Source organism: Ursus maritimus, unplaced genomic scaffold (genome assembly GCF_017311325.1).
Source record: "Ursus maritimus isolate PB19 unplaced genomic scaffold, ASM1731132v1 scaffold_28, whole genome shotgun sequence".
NCBI lineage: Eukaryota > Metazoa > Chordata > Mammalia > Carnivora > Ursidae > Ursus > Ursus maritimus.
This window is the reverse complement of record NW_024425341.1, coordinates 15,288,006-15,307,871: the sequence shown is the minus strand read 5'-3', so window position 1 is coordinate 15,307,871 and position 19,866 is coordinate 15,288,006. Positions and strand designations below refer to the sequence as shown.

General features: G+C 35.4%; 1 protein-coding gene across 2 annotated transcripts in view; it reads left to right on the top strand.

Moving 5' to 3' along the window:
* The window catches only part of ZDHHC2 (zinc finger DHHC-type palmitoyltransferase 2), a 69,246-nt gene that overhangs the window by 29,605 nt on the left and 19,775 nt on the right, over nt 1–19,866 (top strand). Inside the window, exons 4-6 of one of the 2 annotated variants that reach the window (XM_040643315.1) lie at nt 4,548–4,668; nt 12,637–12,706; nt 13,459–13,491. In XM_040643315.1, coding sequence (XP_040499249.1) covers nt 4,548–4,668; nt 12,637–12,706; nt 13,459–13,491 — 224 coding nt within the window. The remainder of the gene's footprint in view (nt 1–4,547; nt 4,669–12,636; nt 12,707–13,458; nt 13,492–19,866) is intronic. The other variant, XM_040643316.1, reaches the window with a different exon arrangement.

Genomic DNA, 19,866 nt, shown 5'->3' with positions numbered 1-19,866 from the left:
TTGGAGAAATGGCTGATTCTAGAACTAGGGCAGGAAATAAGAGTGTGGGGGGGGGTGAAATAGATAAAGGGGAGTAAGAGGTAGAAACTTCAGTTATAAAATAAATAAATCGCAGACATGAAAATTATGGCATAGGGAATATAGTCAATAGTATTTTAATAATGTATGGTGACAGATGGTGACAACACTTAACATGGTGAGCACGGACTAATGTATAGAATTGTTGAATCTATATGTTGTACACCTGAAACTAATGTAACATTGTATGTTAATTATGCTTAAATAAAAATTAAAATTAAAAAAGATGAGCCAGAGCATCTTATAGTGATGAAAAGTAAGGTAGTGCTCAAAAGTAAATAAAATAAACCAAAATAGAGCATTTTCTCGACTTATAATGGGGTTATGTCCTGATGAACCCATTATAAGTTGAAAATATAGTAAGTTAAAAATGCGTTTAATCCATCTAACCCATTGAGCATGATAGCTTAGCCTAGCCGACCCGACACATTCAGAGCACTTACGTTAGCCTACATTTAGGCAAAATCATAAACACAAAGCCTATTTTATAATAAATTGTTTAATTTATTGAATACTGTAGTGAAAGTGAAGAACAGTGGTTGTATGGGGACAAAATGGTTGTTAAGTATATCAGTTGTTTGCTCCTGTGATCGTGTGGCTGGCGGAAGCTGTGGCTTGCTGCCATCACCCCGCGTCATGAGAGAGGATCATTACTGAATATCACTAGCCTGGGAGAAGATATAAATTCAGACTTTGAAGTATGGTTTCTGGTGAACATGTATCACTTTCACACCATTGTAAAGTCAAAAAAATAATTGAACCATTGTAAGTTGGGGACCATCTGTAGGTTGATGGTGGCATGTCCCAGGGATGCAGGAGCCAATTGAAAACTCCCAATGACCAAAGCTAGAACAATCTGAGCAGTAAAATAAATAAAATAGTATTGTATTATAACCCAAAGTATAAAATAAATAATCTATGAGTCTACTGATATAAATAAGTGAATAAAGGAATGAATGGGGAGAAAAATCTCTTTTATAGAAGAATTTCAAATAATTTATGTGGATGCTCTGCCTTCAAGAAGGGCAAGAATAAATCCCTACTCCCTAGACATAGGCCGCGTGTGGTGAATTTCTTTCAAAGAGTACAGGATGGAAAAGGGAAAATCATGAGGAACTTTAGAGTGGAGAAACCTGACAAACACTGCCTCAACCAGGTGACCAGTGTCAGCACTGATAGGCGATGTGGATAGCATATCCCCTTGGTGGGATGTGATGAGAATGGCACTTGACCTCTGTGGTCTTCATCCCCCTGACAATTCATCGCAGACCAGTCATGAGAAAAACATCAGACAAATTTTAATAGAGAAGCATCTTATAAAATAGCTGACCAGAATATTCAAGACTGTCAAGGTTAACAAAAACAGGGAAAATCTGAAAAACTGTCACAGCTAAGAGGAACTTAAGGAGATAGGACAAATAAATGTACTGTGGTATACTGGATAGGATTCTGGAACAGAAAAAGATATTCAGTAGAAACTAAAGAAAACTAAAGAAATCTGAATAAACTATGGACTTTTGTTAATAATTATCAGTATTTATTCACTAATTGTGGTAAATATACACTAATGTACTAATGTGTGTTATTTAATAATGTGGGCAATTTGGTAAGAAGCTATATGGGAACCATGTAATATTTTCTCAAATTTTCTATAAATCTAAACTTTTAAAGTTGATAGAACTATTTAAACAATACAAAAGAGCATGCATTAATTGGCCAGAGGACTGCCATAACCTGCAGGTTGGTGGTAGGTCAGGGACGTTCTCTTTTCCACCCTAGGAGATCTTCCATTCTTTCAGATCTCTACAGATATCATCTTTCTTCAAATCTATGACATGCCTTTGCACATTAAAGTGTTCTGGGGGAAAGGACTGTATATTTGGTGCATTCCAAGGTAGAATTAGATATTTGGACATCCATATTATACGAGTAATAATTCTACCAACCTGTGTTTGGCTTTCTGGACCTGATGCAGGGTGTTGTTTATTTATTAATAAAAGCATTAAACATCTGAGGACTCAGTCTTTCAGTTCTGTTACTCATTTTTTTAAAACTGAGATTTTAGGTAGCAAGCAAGTGAAGAGCAGCTGATTAAAAGAATGCACTCTGCCTTCATAAATGTGACCTTCATTTATTTGTTATTTGTATTCATTTGAGAAAGGACTGGTTGAAGTGTAATTTTGAAACACTACGAAATTAATAGGAAAGCAGATGCTGTGGCTGTATAACAGAAAGAATATTTAATGTGGAGAATACTTTTTTTGTTACCTTAGAAACTCTTAAAGACTTAACTATAACATACCTACTAGTTTAATGCCAGTAAATTTGATATACTAATTTAGAATAATTTGTGTTATGTAAATTTATACTTAGAGAAAACTTTTTATTTTCTTTACCTTAATGGGTCTGAAATTTTAAAGTGAGTGTCATGCATATGGGAATGTTTTGGTAACTTAGAAATTATCTGCATTTGAAAACTGGAGATTTGTTTTTCTTTTTAAAATAACCTCAATAGAATTGTCAACCTCTAAACAAAGATTTTTAATTTTTATTTCTCCAAAAGAGAAAGATTTAGGCTCAAACATCATGACCTCATTTTCAAGAAATTGCATTTCTTTCCTTCGTTGACATAATTAGATCACTTTTTAAAAACTTAAATTGTGAAATATACGTACAAAAAAAGTATATGTAATGCACATTTTAAAGAATAATACAATGAAAAGCCCTAAAGTCACCCAAGTATTATTGAAAATATTATTTATATTTTTGGTATTTCCTGTGTACTTTCATATTGCATTTCCGTGCATTCCTCGAGCAGTAACTACTTTCCTGAACTTTTGTGTTAATCATTCTCTTGTTTTTCTTTATAATTTTATTATATGTATATATATACATATAATATAGAGTATAGCTTTCTGGTTTTAAAATTTTACATAAATGGAATCCTTCTATATATGTTCTATAAAATGGTCTGTTGTTCAGCAGTATGTTGAGATTCTCTGTTGCAAACAGCTGTAGTTCATTAATTGTTCAGTGTAATACAGTATTCAATTATGTGGATATATCATATTCCAATTTATTTATCTGTTATTTAGGTTGTGTTTAATTTTTACATTTCAAACGTTGATGCTGTGAATATCCTTGTACGTGTCTCCTGGAACACATTTATACTTTTTTATACAGACTTTTATTATTTTTTTTTATTTTTATTTTTTTTGATGTAAAATTTGATGATTCATTAGTTGCGTATAACACCCAGTGCACCATGCAATACGTGCCCTCCTTACTACCCATCACCAGTCTATCCCATTCCCCCACCCCCCTCCCCTGTGAAGCCCTCAGTTTGTTTCTCAGAGTCCATAGTCTCTCATGCTTCATTCCCCCTTCTGATTACTCCCTCTTTCTTTACCTTTCTTCTCCTACCAATCTTCCTAGTTCTTATGTTCCATAGATGAGAGAAACCATATGATAATTGTCTTTCTCTGCTTGACTTATTTCACTTAGCATTATCTCCTCCAGTGCCGTCCATGTTGCAGCAAATGTTGAGAACTCGTTCTTTCTGATAGCTGAGTAATATTCCATTGTATATATGGACCACATCTTCTTAATCCAGTCATCTGTTGAAGGGCATCTCGGTTCCTTCCACGATTTAGCTATTGTGGACAATGCTGCTATGAACACTGGGGTGCATATGGCCATTCTCTTCACTATGTCTGTATCTTTGGGGTAAATACCCAGTAGTGCAATAGCTGGATCATAGGGTAGCTCAATTTTTAACTTTTTAAGGGACCTCCACACTGTTTTCCAGAGTGGCTGTACCAACTTGCATTCCCCCCAACAATGTAGGAGGGATCCCCTTATACAGACTTTTAAAACTGTTTTTTGTGATTGTGTGTGTGTGTGTGTGTGTGTGTGTATGTAGCCCAAACCAATTTTATTTTTCTCAAATATGTATTTTTTAATTGGGTAGGCCACATTGGCAGTTTAAGAAGTAAAATGCATGATTAGTTCTCTGGAGTGCTAAAGAGTTCATGTAATGATTATCCCTAAGTTAAAATTCACTTAGATGAGAAAACAGGCTTGATGGGTTTGTTTCTATTTTTATTCCTAATAATATTAAGTTGAAAAATGTATCCATTGAGCCAGATTTGTTTATTTTGCCATTTCATTTATTAATATAACTAATACTGGGGTAGAACTGTACAGTTGATAAAACAGTTTTACGTACTCTATTCCTCTTGAGTTTCACAAACATCTGAGGAAGTAGGAATTATTAATTACTCCCTTTTTCTAGATGCATCAGCTAATGCTCCAGTGAATTAACAGACTTGCCCAGATTCAAACTCTATTACCACTCTGAATCTATATGATAGATACCATTAATATTTTATATATACCTTTGTGTAGGTGTAGTAGACCAGTGTGCTATTTCTTGAGAACACTGACTGAAATTTAATTTCCTTCCACAGTTCCATCTCTCTTATGCAGAGAAAGAATTGTTGGAGAGAGAGCCAAGAGGAGAAGCCCATCAGGAAGTTCTTAGGCGAGCAGCCAAAGATCTTCCCGTCTATACCAGGACCATGTCTGGAGGTACATGATAATGACTGTCAGCATATTTATATACTTGGAACTGTCAGACCCTCATCAAAAATCATTGTGCTCTGTCTTGGGTGGTTATTAAATCTCTCCTATACAATTCCATAAAACAGACACGTGAACAACAGCGGGTCACAGAGATCTCACCCACATCCGCACTGATGTCACTTCTCCTGTGGCTTCTCTAGTTACTCAGTTGGGACTCAGTGGAGTTGTTAGAACTGCTGGAATCTTGATTTGTAGTTGTATTTATTTTTCAAGTTTTAAAGTTTTAATTCTAGATCTTCCTATTATTTAATTGAAGGGAGCAATATCTATAATGAACATAACATTGGTAATTTTACATAAATTTAAAGCAGTAATTGTATAAAGTGTATGAAACTTAATGTATTGATATAATGTATCTTTAAATTGTATGGTAATTTTCATTTCTTTCCTTTTTTTTTTTTTTTTTACAAATGCAATTCCGTTAATAATCTCTTTTACCTGGGTCAAGATTTTTTTTAGATAGTTTAACAGCTATCTAATTAAAGAATTGTCTTAAAAATGGACACACACAGACTATTGATTGTGTCCACCAAGACTCACTGAGAAATTTTGTAACTGTAGGCCTGTGCCACCCACTTTGGTGGCCACCAACCCCGTGTGGGTGTTGAGCACTTAAAACGTGGCCACTCCGAATCGAGTTGTGCTTTAAATGTAAAATACACAACTGGTTTCAAAGATTTAGTATGGAAAAAAGAATGTAAAATATCTCATTAATATTTTTATATTATTTATATTTGTTTCTAACTCACTTGAGAATCCTAATTGAATCTAAGTCAAAGTCTTGCAGTTTTTTCCTGTTTGTTTTCCCTGTTTCTCAATGCGCAAGTGGCCCCTGATTTAATATTAATGCCACGGGTTCTATCCTACAAAGACAGAGCTGTGCTTATAGACGTTTATGTATTTTGACCCTATATTAGCCTAAGCAAATATTGAGGAAATTTAAGCCCCCTAAAAGTAAATTACTGCACAAGTTTCCAAAACTCGTTAATGACTGTGACAGTATCAGGTAGGAAGAACTAGTCTCCACATTCATTCCTAGTTCAGGGCTTTTCTACTATACCCCTTGACACACTGGGTTCAGAGAAAGAGAGGAAGCATAAGTCACACCATAACAAAGTATTAATTTTCGTTAATAGTAACAACTACACTTTGGATTTATAAGTCATCTCTTTGTGTAGTCTACATAATGTTAAGACTGTCAGTCTCTTGTTCCTCTCAGGTATCGAATCCCTATCTCCCGAGATGAATTTAGGGTTCTTAAGATTTGTGACAGTGTGGTATGCAGTCTGGATCTCCTAATACAGTCTTTGCTTATATTTTCAGAGCAAAAATTCCGGATGCCTGCAAAATCAATGTTAACTGACTAGAGTCACTGACTAAATTAAATCACACACAAAGTATAATAAATAGATTGAGTTGGTCTGATTGATTCCCCTGTGGATGATGCAGAATGTAAAGGAAAACTTACAGGGCAGAATGGACGCTCAATGGAGCAGCCACGGTACCGCCAAGGCAGGACTGTGAGAGAGGTGCTTCTTACCTCACCCCCAGCCAAGACCCTTGGGTTTTGGAAAACTTACTTCTTCACCCTGAGAAATTCTGTGGACAAAAGCAACTGAAAAGTTCAGTTGATGTGCATGCACTTTATATTTTATAGAGAGAACTGAAGAAAGTGAATGGTAATGTAATTTCAGATTTTGCGATCCATTCTAAATCCACAGTACTTCCTCCAGACCCCAAAGAGAAAGATGTCAGCTGCCTGGATTAAACTGACTGTCCTACACAGAGAAAAATTCGACCACATACACACTTGAGCATGGGGGGAAGTAAAGCAGGATATTAACAACGCTGCTCATCTCGCCTGTTTGTCCCGTACTTTCTTCTGATCCAACCATCTTCTGCTTTCTTACGAGGATCGCCTAACTTTATTATATTGGTTTTTATTTTTATTCTTATTAACGAGGACTCTTTGCTTTTTTAGCTCTCTCTTGCCCTGGATCTTTTTCTACATTTTTTTTTTTTTTTTTGCAGACTTTGACTAATAGGTAACAACTAGAGGTGATGGAGCTTATCATTTTGTACACAGAAGTTGATAACGTTTTCTTCTCAGCATTACCCAAAAGGTTTTAAATTACATAAGTAATATTTGAATAAGCTCTGAAAAAATTAAAACAAGACAGTTAAAATTCTCCTTGACTGTTAGGAGCTTTTACATGATAACCAGGTGGCTCATTTTAAATTACAACAGGATAATTTTCATTGAATATGATATGGCACATAGAATTTTTTTTAGTTTTTATTTTAATCACCTGGTGCTCATCATGACAAGTGCTGTCCTTAATCCTCATCTCCTGTTTATCCATCCCCTTCACCCACCTCCCTCTGGTAATCATCAATTTGTTTTCCATAGTTAAGAGTCTGTTTCTTGGTTTGTCTCTCTCTCTTTTTTCTTCTTTTTGCCTTTGTCCATTTGTTTTGTTTCTTAAATTCCACATATGAGTGAAATCATATGGTATTTGTCTTTCTCTGACTTATTTCACTTAGCATTATACTCTAGCTCCATCCATGTCATTGCAAATGGCAAGATTGCATTCTTTTTTATGACTGAGTAATATCCCATTGTGTGTGTGTGTGTGTGTGTGTATGGTGTAAGGGAATGATCCAGTTTCATTCTTCTTCCAGTTTCATTCATATATATATATATATATATATATATATATATATATATATATATATATATATATATATATATATATATATATATATATATATATATATATATATATATATATATATATATATATATATATATATATATATATATATATATATATATATATATATATATATATATATATATATATATATATATATATATATATATATATATATATATATATATATATATATATATATATATATATATATATATATATATATATATATATATATATATATATATATATATATATATATATATATATATATATATATATATATATATATATATATATATATATATATATATATATATATATATATATATATATATATATATATATATATATATATATATATATATATATATATATATATATATATATATATATATATATATATATATATATATATATATATATATATATATATATATATATATATATATATATATATATATATATATATATATATATATATATATATATATATATATATATATATATATATATATATATATATATATATATATATATATATATATATATATATATATATATATATATATATATATATATATATATATATATATATATATATATATATATATATATATATATATTTCACTCATATATATATATTTCATTCATATATATATATTTCATTCATATATATATTTCATTCATATATATATATATATTTCATTCATATATATATATATGGCATATATTCTTTATCCATTCATCAATCAGTGGACACTTGGGCTGCTTCTGTATCTTGGCTATTGTGAATAATGCTGCTCTAAACATAGGGGTGCATGTATTCCTTTGAATTAGTGGTTTTTTATTTTTTGGGTATAAATCCAGTAGTGCGATTGCTGGATGGTAGAGTAGTTCTATTTTTAACTTTTTGAGGATCCTCCATACTGTTTTCCACAGTGGCTGCACCAGTTTGCATTCCCACCCACAGTGCACAAGAGTTCCCCTTTCTCCACATCCTCACCAACACCTGCTGTTTCTTGTGTTACTGATTTTAGCCATTCTGACAGGTATGAGGTGGTATCTCATTATAGTTTAGATTTGTATTTCCCTGATGATAATGATGAGCATCTTTTCATGAGTCTGTTGGCCATCTGCGTGTCTTATTTGGAAAAAACGTCTGTTCATGTCTTTTGCCCATTTTTAATTGGATTATTTGTTTTTGGGTGTTGATTTGTGTAAGTTCTTTATATATTTTGGATACTAACCTTTATCAGATATATCATTTGCAAATATCTTCTTCCATTCTCTAGGTTACCCTTTAGCTTTGTTGATTGTTTCTTTCACCATGCAGAAGCTTTTATTTTGATGTGGTCCCAATAATTTATTTTTGCTTTTGTTTCCCTTGCCTCAGGGGACCTATCTAGAAAAAGCTGCTATGGCCCATGTCAGACAAATTACTGCCTGTGATCTCTTCCAGGGTTTTTATGGTTTCCTGTCTTATATTTAGGTCTTTTTTTCCTCTTTTTTTCTTTTTTTTTATTAATCATATTTTTTTTATTATATTATGTTAGTCACCATACAGTACATCCCTGGTTTTTGATGTAAAGTTCGATGATTCATCAGTTGCGTACAACACCCAGTGCACCATGCAATACGTGCCCTCCTCACTACCCATCACCAGTCTATCCCATTCCCCCACCACCCTCCCCCCCGAAGCCCTCAGTCTGCCTCGCAGAGTCCACAGTCTCCCATGCTTCATTCCCCCTTCTGATTACCCCCCTTTCTTTATCCTTTCTTCTCCTACCAATCTTCCTAGTTCTTATGTTCCATAGATGAGAGAAACCACACGATAATTGTCTTTCTCTGCTTGACTCACTTCATTCAGCATTATCTCCTCCAGTGCCATCCATGTTGCAGCAAATGTTGAGAAATCGTTCTTTTTTGATAGCTGAGTAATATTCCATTGTATATATGGACCACATCTTCTTAATCCAGTCATCTGTTGAAGGGCATCTCGGCTCCTTCCACGATTTAGCTATTGTGGACAATGCTGCTATGAACATTGGGGTGCATATGGCCCTTCTCTTCACTACATCTGTATCTTTGGGGTAAATACCCAGTAGTGCAATGGCTGGATCATAGGGTAGCTCAATTTTTAACTTTTTAAGGGACCTCCACACTGTTTTCCAGAGTGGCTGTACCAACTTGCATTCCCACCAACAATGTAGGAGGGATCCCCTTTCTCCACATCCTCTCCAACAATTGTTGTTTCTTGCCTTGTCAATTTTTGCCATTCTAACTGGCGTAAGGTGGTATCTCAGTGTGGTTTTGATTTGAATTTCCTTGATGGCTAATGATTTTGAACATTTTTTCATGTGTCTGTTAGCCATTTGTATGTCTTCGTTGGAAAAGTGTCTGTTCATATCTTCCCATTTTTTAATTTGTTTGTTTCTCGTGTATTGAGTTTGAGAAGTTCTTTGTAGATCTTGGATACCAGTCTTTTATCTGTAGTGTCATTTGCAAATATATTCTCCCATTCCGTGGGCTGCCTCTTAGTTTTTCTGACTGTTTCCTTGGCTGTGCAGAAGCTTTTTATCTTGATGAAGTCCCATAAATTCATTTTATCTTTTGTTTCTCTTGCCTTTGGGGATGTGTCATGAAAAAGGTTGCTTTGGCCGATGTCGTAGAGGTTGCTGCCTATGTTCTCCTCTAGGATTTTGATGGATTCCTGTCTCACATCGAGGTCTTTCATCCATTTGGAGTTTATCCTTGTGTATGGTGTGAGAGAGTGGTCAAGTTTCATTCTTTTGCATGTAGCTGTCCCATTTTCCCAGCACCCTTCATTGAAGAGACTGTCTTTTTTCCACTGGATGTTTTTTCCTGCTTTATCAAAGATAGCTACCCAAAGAGCCGAGGGTCCATTTCTGGGTTCTCTATTCTGTTCCATTGGTCTATGTGTCTGTTTTGTGCCAGTACCATGCTGTCTTTGTGATCACAGCTTTGTAGTACAGCTCGAAGTCCGGCATTGTGATGCCCCCAGCTTTGTTTTTCCTTTTCAACACTTCCTTGGCGATTCGTGGCCTTTTCTGGTTCCACACAAATTTAAGGGCTGTTTGTTCCAGTTCTTTGAAAAATGTCATTGATATTTTGATCGGGATAGCATTGAAAGTGTAGATTGCTCTGGGTAGCATGGACATTTTAACTATGTTAATTCTTCCGATCCATGAGCATGGAATATTTCTCCATTTCTTCATGTCATCAGTTTCTTTCAGCATTTTTTTATAGTTTTCAGAATACAGATCTTTCACCTCTTTGGTTAGGTTTGTTTCTAGGTATCTTATTATTTTTGGTGCAATTGTAAATGGGTTTGTGGTTTGTTTGTTTTTCACTAAGAGACTAAATTTCTGTTTATGAAAGACTATAAACAAAAAACTTATTTCTACACTGTTTTGATTTACTGTGAGTTATTACCCACTTTGATATGAGAGGTTTTGTTTTGTTTTGTTTTGTTGTTTGTTGGTTTTTTCCTAGTGTGCTGCTTTGAAGTACAGATAATCACCATCTGGAGAGAATCTAGCGTTGCCCACCAAACTCACCACTTAAAGTGCAACTATAAGTGTAAAAAATATATAATAGTTTTCAAAGGCTTGGTATGAAGAAATGTAAAATATGTGATTAACATTTGTGTATTAATTATATGTCAAAATAATATTTTTGATATATTAGGTCAAATATTACATTTTCTTAAAATTAATTTCCCTGTTGCTTTTTATTTATTTTAATATAGCTCCTAGAGAATGTAAAAGTACACCGGTGGCTCACATTATATTTCTTCTGGATAATACTGCCTTACACTTTAATACTCTTCGTGAGCCAGTGGTACTGTGTAGCTTTCTCTGGAATGTAGCTGCAAGACTTCTTCCTTCAGGAGATGAGCCCGCCAAGCCATTAATCTCTGTAGGTCCCGAAAAAGGAGAGTTGTAAGGGGGATGACTGAGAACTTATTTTAATATTGAAAACAATTCCATATAGGTCTTGTCTGAAAAAAGCTCATCCTCATCTTAGGATTAAGCAACTGGTGCTTTTTTCAGAGATCATACTATTAGCTAATATAACAGTGGTAATTACTTGTTGCAAGTACTTTTTCCAAATTTTAAATTCACTATTTGGGCTTTTACTGATCCTGTGACCCACTTAATAATTGTTCTCCTGTAATTTTGATAGACTGCTTGCATCTTGTAAGATGTCTGTGTACTGAAATACCATCTCCAAATTAGACATCCATAATTGTCTTTGATATCTATATTAGAGAAGAAAGGATCAGGATTTTCATTACAAGAATTACAATTCAGTATTAAGGAGGGCACATATTGCATGGAGCACTGGGTGTTATACACAAACAATGAATCATGGAACACTACATCAAAAATTAAGGATGTACTGTATGGTGACTAACATAACATAGTAAAAAAATTTTTTAAAAATTCAGTATTGGAAGTACTTCTAGTATAATACTCACTTCTAATCTTGTGTCTTACCTGACAGAGAACATATGAGCTCTTTCCCAATTTAAACAACTAATAGAGTTTATTCACAAATTTCTAAAATGTATTTCTCATAAAACTTCTAAAATGTGGTTGTTTCTTCAGGTACTTGTCCTGGTAGGGTACAGGAAAGAAGTTAATTTACTTGAGGGAGACATTGGGTTTACTTTGATAGAAATGGACATATTTGCACCCTTTATGAGCCTTGCTATCATTACTGACAAGTAGGAATGCCTTAGAAAACATTCCCCCCAAAGACTCTCTGTTCTTGAGAAACCTCGTTAGAAAACTGAGGCTGGGGGGCATCTGGCTGGCTCAGTCAGAGGAGTGAGCGAATCTTGATCTCAGGGTCATGAGTTCGAGCCCCATGTTGGGTGTAGAGATTACTTTAAAAGAGAGAAAGAAAAGAAAAGGAAAAAGAAAAGAAAGAAAGGAGGGAGGGAAGGAAGGAGAAGAAAGAAAGGGAAGAAAGGGAGAAAAAGGAAGGAAGAAAACTGAGGCTGTAGGCGTCATTCTATTTTTGTATTTACACAGTTGAATATCTCATTTTTACCAAATTCAAATTCACTTTGCTTTTTTAGAAGTTAAATTTGGATAGCTGATAAAAGCCTTTTAATTGTATATTCAATTCAGTGTTAAGTCTAAGACTAAGTGGAGCTTTTTGTCCCTAGCAATCCGATATTGTGACAGATGCCAACTCATAAAACCAGACCGCTGCCATCACTGCTCCGTCTGTGATAAGTAAGAAAACCTTTTACTTCTAAATCTCTACATGCTGGTGGTCTTTTTAATTGATATTGTTTCTTTCCTCACTGTTTTCCAGATCATTTCCTTTTTTTCCTTAATCGTGCTTCTGAGACCTTTAACTGGACAGTCCCTTGCATTCATACGAGTGTGGCTTAGGGCCACAGTCACCTAATTGTCCCTTTTCCCCCAGATTCACACTGATGTGAGGAAGTGCATGAATTTTGGCAGCTGAGACTTGGCTAGTTCTGTTGACCGAATAATTCTGTGACTCTTTCTTCACCTTTATAAAGATAGCTCCTTTGACTTCACGATAATCAGATATTGTTAGATACTTAATGTACCACAAGGACTGTGCTGCTTAGCTTAAAGATGGGTATTTAAGGTAAAGTTTTATCCAGACTTTGTAAATCTGTTGACATTTTGCACTTTGTTTAACATGAGGTAATTGTATGTTAACAAATTGAATTGTTTTTAGGAAGTGAGTTTTTTGATTTGTATTTTAAAGTATATACATTTTGAAAATTCTGTAGTTACATATCATAACTGAAATTGGCTATAGTGTTTATTTAAGATGAGGACTTTTACCATCATTTATTTAATTTTTAGATAAGTAATTTTGCAATATTTTACTTGCCACAACTCTTTCTAAATAACTTTTATATTTCCTTTTTGTACTTAATGGGATTAAAATTTTATGAGGTGTTAAGTTTTGTGTATGTGTGTGTGTGTGTTTATTATTTTTTTAGATGTATTTTGAAGATGGATCATCATTGCCCATGGTGAGTATGGCTCTTTACTTAAACATGTTTCTGTCCCTTAGAACTTAATACATTGAATCATTTATCTGTTTAAATCTTTTATAAATGAAATCTTGCCTTAGCTGACCCAGGAGGTACTTTCAGATTTAGTTTCTAGTATTTGTTGAATTCGCTCAAAAGAGATTTTATTCGGGAGAATTTCCATGGAATAATTTTAAAACCGGTCGACTAACAACATAGAAGTTAGTTTGTCATATTTGCTTAGAACAAATGGTTTTCTTTGTATGCACATGCATAAACACAGGGATTCTGAAACACTTCCCAGAAATTACACCAAAATGTATTCATAAATTATACACAGTACCTCACTGGAAGTTTTGAATAACGAGTTAATTCATCTCAAGCTTTAACAATTTATTTTAAATAAAACTTGACATTGAGGAGTAGAATAGCAAATACACAAATACATACGTGTTTAAACAAGGGTTTCCACTTGGAACTCATTAATATTTTAAAAAATAACTTTAGATCAGGCACCTTAACAGAGGATGATTTGAAAGCTCTAATTAACTAATGAAGGTTGATTTTTCTACCTCTCCCTGTAATTTTTCTTGTCCATGTGCACATATCAGTGATGCTACACTCAGGTTGCCAGCCAGGTTGGATTTGGACGCTAGGTGTGATTACTTTACCAGCCTTGCCGTCTTTTAGGGGTGGCCCTAGGGAAAGGTAGACATGCTCACAAACATATGCTGGGTGTAGGTGGAAAGATAGGGAAAAATTATCTTAGCTGCATGAAATAATAGGGGAATGTTGGCTTTACCATATTTTCTCTCTCTAGATACTTCTTCCTTTTCTCCAGCTAGATTTTCTTCTTTCCGTTGTAAAGGCCAGTTAGCTCCTATGAGAGTAATGTTCTCCTCAAAGAAAGATCTCAGGGAATAGCCTCACTTGGCATTAATATTCATTTGTAGCCATTCTTTTGCTTTCCTTGTGCTTTCAATCATTCTGTTCTCTCTCTCAAGTAGTTTCCCCCCCCCAATATCTTCTATTACAAGTTTTCTTAATCCTTCCTACATTCCTCTGTTGATCCCTCGGGTAGCTCATGAGTCAGTGCCTCACCCATATCTGCGCTGTCCACCTGCGCGTTCACTGCACCTGCCACGGACAGTTCCGTGCCCCTGGCAGCTCCCTGCCTCAGGCACCACTATTTCTTTCCTTCTCTGCCTCAGGGCTCTCTGTGCCACTTGGGGAGGCTGGGTCAGCTGATAAGCCGGGCAGTCCAGAAGCACCAGGGCATGAATGCTTCCAGAGGCCACCCTGCACCAGTGAGGTCCTGGCCAACAACACATGCTTTATGGGCTTTTCTGTCCTCGTTTCAAATAAACTGTATCCGAGTTCTTGTCTCAAGGGTCTGCTGTCAGAGGAACACATACAAAGACACCCTTCTTTTCTGAATAGCTGTGTATTCTCAGTGTAATTTAGCAGAGTGGGAAAGAAGTCAGGGACTTAGCGTTGACTTTGATTTTTCTGACTTAAAGTAATAGGAGATGGTGATGATAAGGAATGGAGAGGTGGAAACAACCAGTATTAATCCCAAGCTTTACACACCTATAAAACGTGACGTGCCCTTGCTATCCTCACTAAAGCACACAAATAGGAAATAATAATTTACTATGATAGCAATCTTTCTAAACCTGCCATTAATTTGCCTTTATAAGAGACTTGTAGCATAATTTGACAATCTTTCAAATTTTGACAGATCATTTTGAATCAGTGAAGGGGAACAGATGTAAGGCTCTAGAAGTTTTATAAACGGGTGCAGATTGCATACCCATAGACTCCCGGTTATCATGCTTGCTCTTTATGGCAATGTGGAATTGTTGAATTAATTGACTGCAGGACCTTTGAACTTCTATGTCATTGCTTCCCTGCCCTGGGGCGTCACTGCGTCAGCTGTGCTCATCGCCACTGTCTTCACTCCGAGCACGCCCTTGTAGCAGTAAGCCAGGCAGATTTGGGAAGGGTTTGGTGCCAAGAGCCCCATATTCACCTGGTGCCAGCCGAATGGAGCAGCCATTTTATTTATGTATTTGAAATTTCAAGTTCAAATTTTAAATTAAAAAATTTATAGGTAATACAGACTCATGATTCTAAATTCAAAAATAAAAAAAGTGCAAGTGTTCTTCCTAGTCTCCCCTCCCCCGCTGCTTCTCTTCCTCACCGGAAACATGTTGCTCCATGTCACATGTACCTTTCAGATGCAAATGTGTATGTGTGTGTGTTCCATTTTTTTTACACACACAAAAACATTGTACGCATTTTTTAACACAAGTGGTTCTACGTGGACTGAGTCTGTGCTTTTTTTTTTTTCTCTTCACTTAATATATACCGGAAAATTTTCCATATCAAGATATAAGTAATCTTTTTTTATAGCCATTGTGTCACTATAACAGTCATTTATTAGAAAATCTTCAGGATGTTCCCAAACTGTGGGGCAACCTTATTATGCAGGTCTTGTATACAATTTTGAAGTTCAGTATCTGTCAGCTTTAAGCATTGAAAAAGCAGAAAACTATGCTTCCTTGTCGTCAGTGACTCCAGCATATCTGCTAAGGCCGGTTAAGATTACCCATCAGGGTGCAGGGTATCAACCTCGCACTTATGTTTGAACTGAGATAGAAATCCTGTAGTATTTGCTTTATTGGGTTTCCCATCAATGAGTTTTCCTTTTAATATAAAATTTTCATTTATTCATTCATTATATTAATGATATGTTTTGACATCCTTGCCAAAGATTAGGTAACAGTAATTAAATTCAATAAATTTAGCTTCATATTGAGTGCCTGTCATGTGCTAGAGACTATATATATATATGGAAAATCTGTAATTCTTACAACAGTGACAGAAATAGAAATTATCTGTCCCATTTTAAAGAGGAGGGGAAGTGGAGCTCAGAAAAGTTAAAGAGTGGGCTTAAAGTCACATGGCATGTTTTTTGGACTCCAAAGGCCATAGTCTTTCCTTTTTTTTTTTTTTCTATATTGTGTTCTTTTTCCCATTTAGAATCAGAAGGGAATTGCCCTAAAACAGGGCCAATTGCTGTTTGCACTGAATTTTATTTTTTTAAATTTTTTAAAAAAGATTTCATCTATTTATTTGAGAGCGAGAGCAAGAAAGAGCATGAAGGGAGAAGGGGAAGAGAGAGAGGGAGAAGCAGGCTTCGCGGTGAGCAGGGAGCCTTAGAGCAGGAAGCTCTATGCAGGGCTGGATCCCAGGACCCTGGGACCATGACCCGAACCAAAGGCAGACACCCAACCCACTGAGCCACCCAGGTGCCCCTATTTACACTGAATTTTAAAGAGCATATAAGGGATATTTACCTTGAGCATGTTTTTTTCTCCATATAAAATCATTCAGACTCAAAATACATCTCTTCCTTTTCAAATTGAGTCTACAAAGCAGTAGGGAGTTAAAACATTTCACTATCTATTATGAAGAGACATTTTATTACTATTATTTCCTCAAGTGTAAAGTACATATCAAACTCTAAGATACTTGGTTTTTATTTACTGACTTTCTCATCTGTTTCCTAAGTGACAGATAAGGTTACATGACACCATGCTCCTAAATAGAAGTTAAAGTACGTTAAATTAGATGTTACAAAATCTATAATCAAAATCATTTTACTATTTATAAAAATGCTGTGTATCATTTAATACAAAAGCTGCCTTCTTACATTCCTATAGGAAGAGAAACTATCTTTTTCATCCCTTATTTTCCCCCAGTCCACAAAGGAGTCATTATCTTCACCCCGATTGTCCAAAGTATTATGGCTCCCAGTTCTGTCTATGCATTCTCTCCTCTGGGGACCAACACAAGGAAGCGAAGGGAATATCCTGTATCCTTTGGAGACAGAATGCAATTAGACTAGGCTTATTTGGAACTCTGCAGTATTATTTCTTGCCGTTATTTCATTCAGATGTCGTAGAAGGCAACCTTAGTAACTGGTTTGCACTCACACCAGAGCCGTCACTGTTTTCATATCATGTGCACCTACAGTCTTCGCCTTCTTTATGAGCTTATTTGCTATATAAAATGCCCTTATGTTCCAAAGTTACTGAATCTAATCCTGGTCCCTTTACATTATGTTTTTTTGAGGTAGATGATATAAGCAGTTTTCTGTCCTTTTTCCCCAAAATGTTCAGTTTATTCGTAAGTCAGATAAATGTTTACCTTTTTAGTTTTTTTAATTGAAAATTTTTTTATTGGGGCGCCTGGGTGGCACAGCGGTTAAGCGTCTGCCTTTGGCTCAGGGCGTGATCCCGGCGTTCTGGGATCGAGCCCCACATCAGGCTCCTCCGCTAGGAGCCTGCTTCTTCCTCTCCCACTACCCCTGCTTGTGTTCCCTCTCTCACTGGCTGTCTCTATCTCTGTCGAATAAATAAATAAAAATCTTTAAAAAAAAAAAGAAAAATTTTTTATTGTAGGCACACTTACATGGCACTTACTCTCTTCTCAAATGTTTAAGTGCGCAGCATGGTATTAACAGCTCTGGGCACAGCTGACTTCTGGAGCTTATTTAACTTGCATAGCTGAGTAAACATTTTTCATGTGTACGTTGTTTCACTTTAAAAATCTAGAAAGAAAAATGTCTCAGTTTGCTAACAAAGTCAATAGACAGTGAGATTACCTTGCTAACATTAGAGTAAGACAAAGACCTTTGAGGAGAGGAGACAGTATGTGTATATGTTCTATGCGGTAAGTTTATTATACCAGTTACCACAGTTACCTCAACGGGTGAAGACACCCGCCATTTCCACGTAGGTGTTGTGTTGTGTGTACAAGATCAGCCTGGAATTCCCTTGTCTTTATCCAAAGGAAGATAAAAAACTTTTGATAGAAAAGTGTGACTCTAAAGTATGTTGTATTTGTATTTATGCTTTTTGACATAATAGTTTGAATTCTTACTCCTCCTCCCCAAAATATAGTAAATTTAGAGTGAGCACTGAGAATTACAAGTCTTCCTGTTTAGAACCAAAGGATATAGAGCCAGCTCTCTGCAGTGTTTATTTTGCAGATAAGGCAAATGAAGTTCCTAGACTATTTCACTTGGTCAAGGACACATGATTATTGAGTATCAGATGCACCTTATGACCCTGGCTGTCTGGCTCTCAATCCTATTTCTTTTCTTAAACCTCCCCTGGATCATCTGCTTGCTTCAGTGGTATGCTGATGGTGTGCAAGTAGTTTGCAAAGAGATTTCATCTAATTCGGGAAAATCTGAAAGATTCTAAATTACATAATCATAGTTAGAAGTCATAGCCAAAGGTAATGAAGAACTTAGTAAATTCCTCTTCTGCCTGACTTCTTTAGGTTTCTCACCAGCTCTGTGTTTTTAGGCGTATGCTTATTTGCATAATTGGACATGAAATATAGTTATATGGTTCATGATTGATTAAAACAGTATCAAGTACCACCTTACGCCAGTTAGAATGGCAAAAATTGACAAGGCAAGAAACAACAATTGTTGGAGAGGATGTGGAGAAAGGGGATCCCTCCTACATTGTTGGTGGGAATGCAAGTTGGTACAGCCACTCTGGAAAACAGTGTGGAGGTCCCTTAAAAAGTTAAAAATTGAGCTACCCTATGATCCAGCCATTGCACTACTGGGTATTTACCCCAAAGATACAGACGTAGTGAAGAGAAGGGCCATATGCACCCCAATGTTCATAGCAGCAATGTCCACAATAGCTAAATCGTGGAAGGAGCCGAGATGCCCTTCAACAGATGACTGGATTAAGAAGTTGTGGTCCATATATACAATGGAATATTACTCAGCTATCAGAAAGAACGAGTTCTCAACATTTGCTACAACATGGACAGCACTGGAGGAGATAATGCTAAGTGAAATAAGTCAAGCAGAGAAAGACAACTATCATATGATTTCTCTCATCTATGGAACATAAGAACTAGGATGATCGGTAGGGGAAGAAAGGGATAAAGAAAGGGGGGGGTAATCAGAAGGGGGAATGAAACATGAGAGACTATGGACTATGAGAAACAAACTGAGGACTTCAGAGGGGAGGGGGGTGGGGGAATGGGATAGACCGGTGATGGGTAGTAAGGAGGGCACGTATTGCATGGTGCACTGGGTGTTATACACAACTAATGAATCATCGAGCCTTACATCGGAAACCGGGGATGTACTGTATGGTGACTAACATAATATAATAAAAAATCATTAAAAAAAAAAAAAATCTTAAAAAAGCAAAAAATAAAAAATAAAAAATAAAACAGTATCAAGTATCAAATTTAAAAATCTAAACACAAATTCCTTTTTTAGTGAAATAGATTTTTAAAAAATATTTGTATGTGTAAAGAAATGTTATGAGT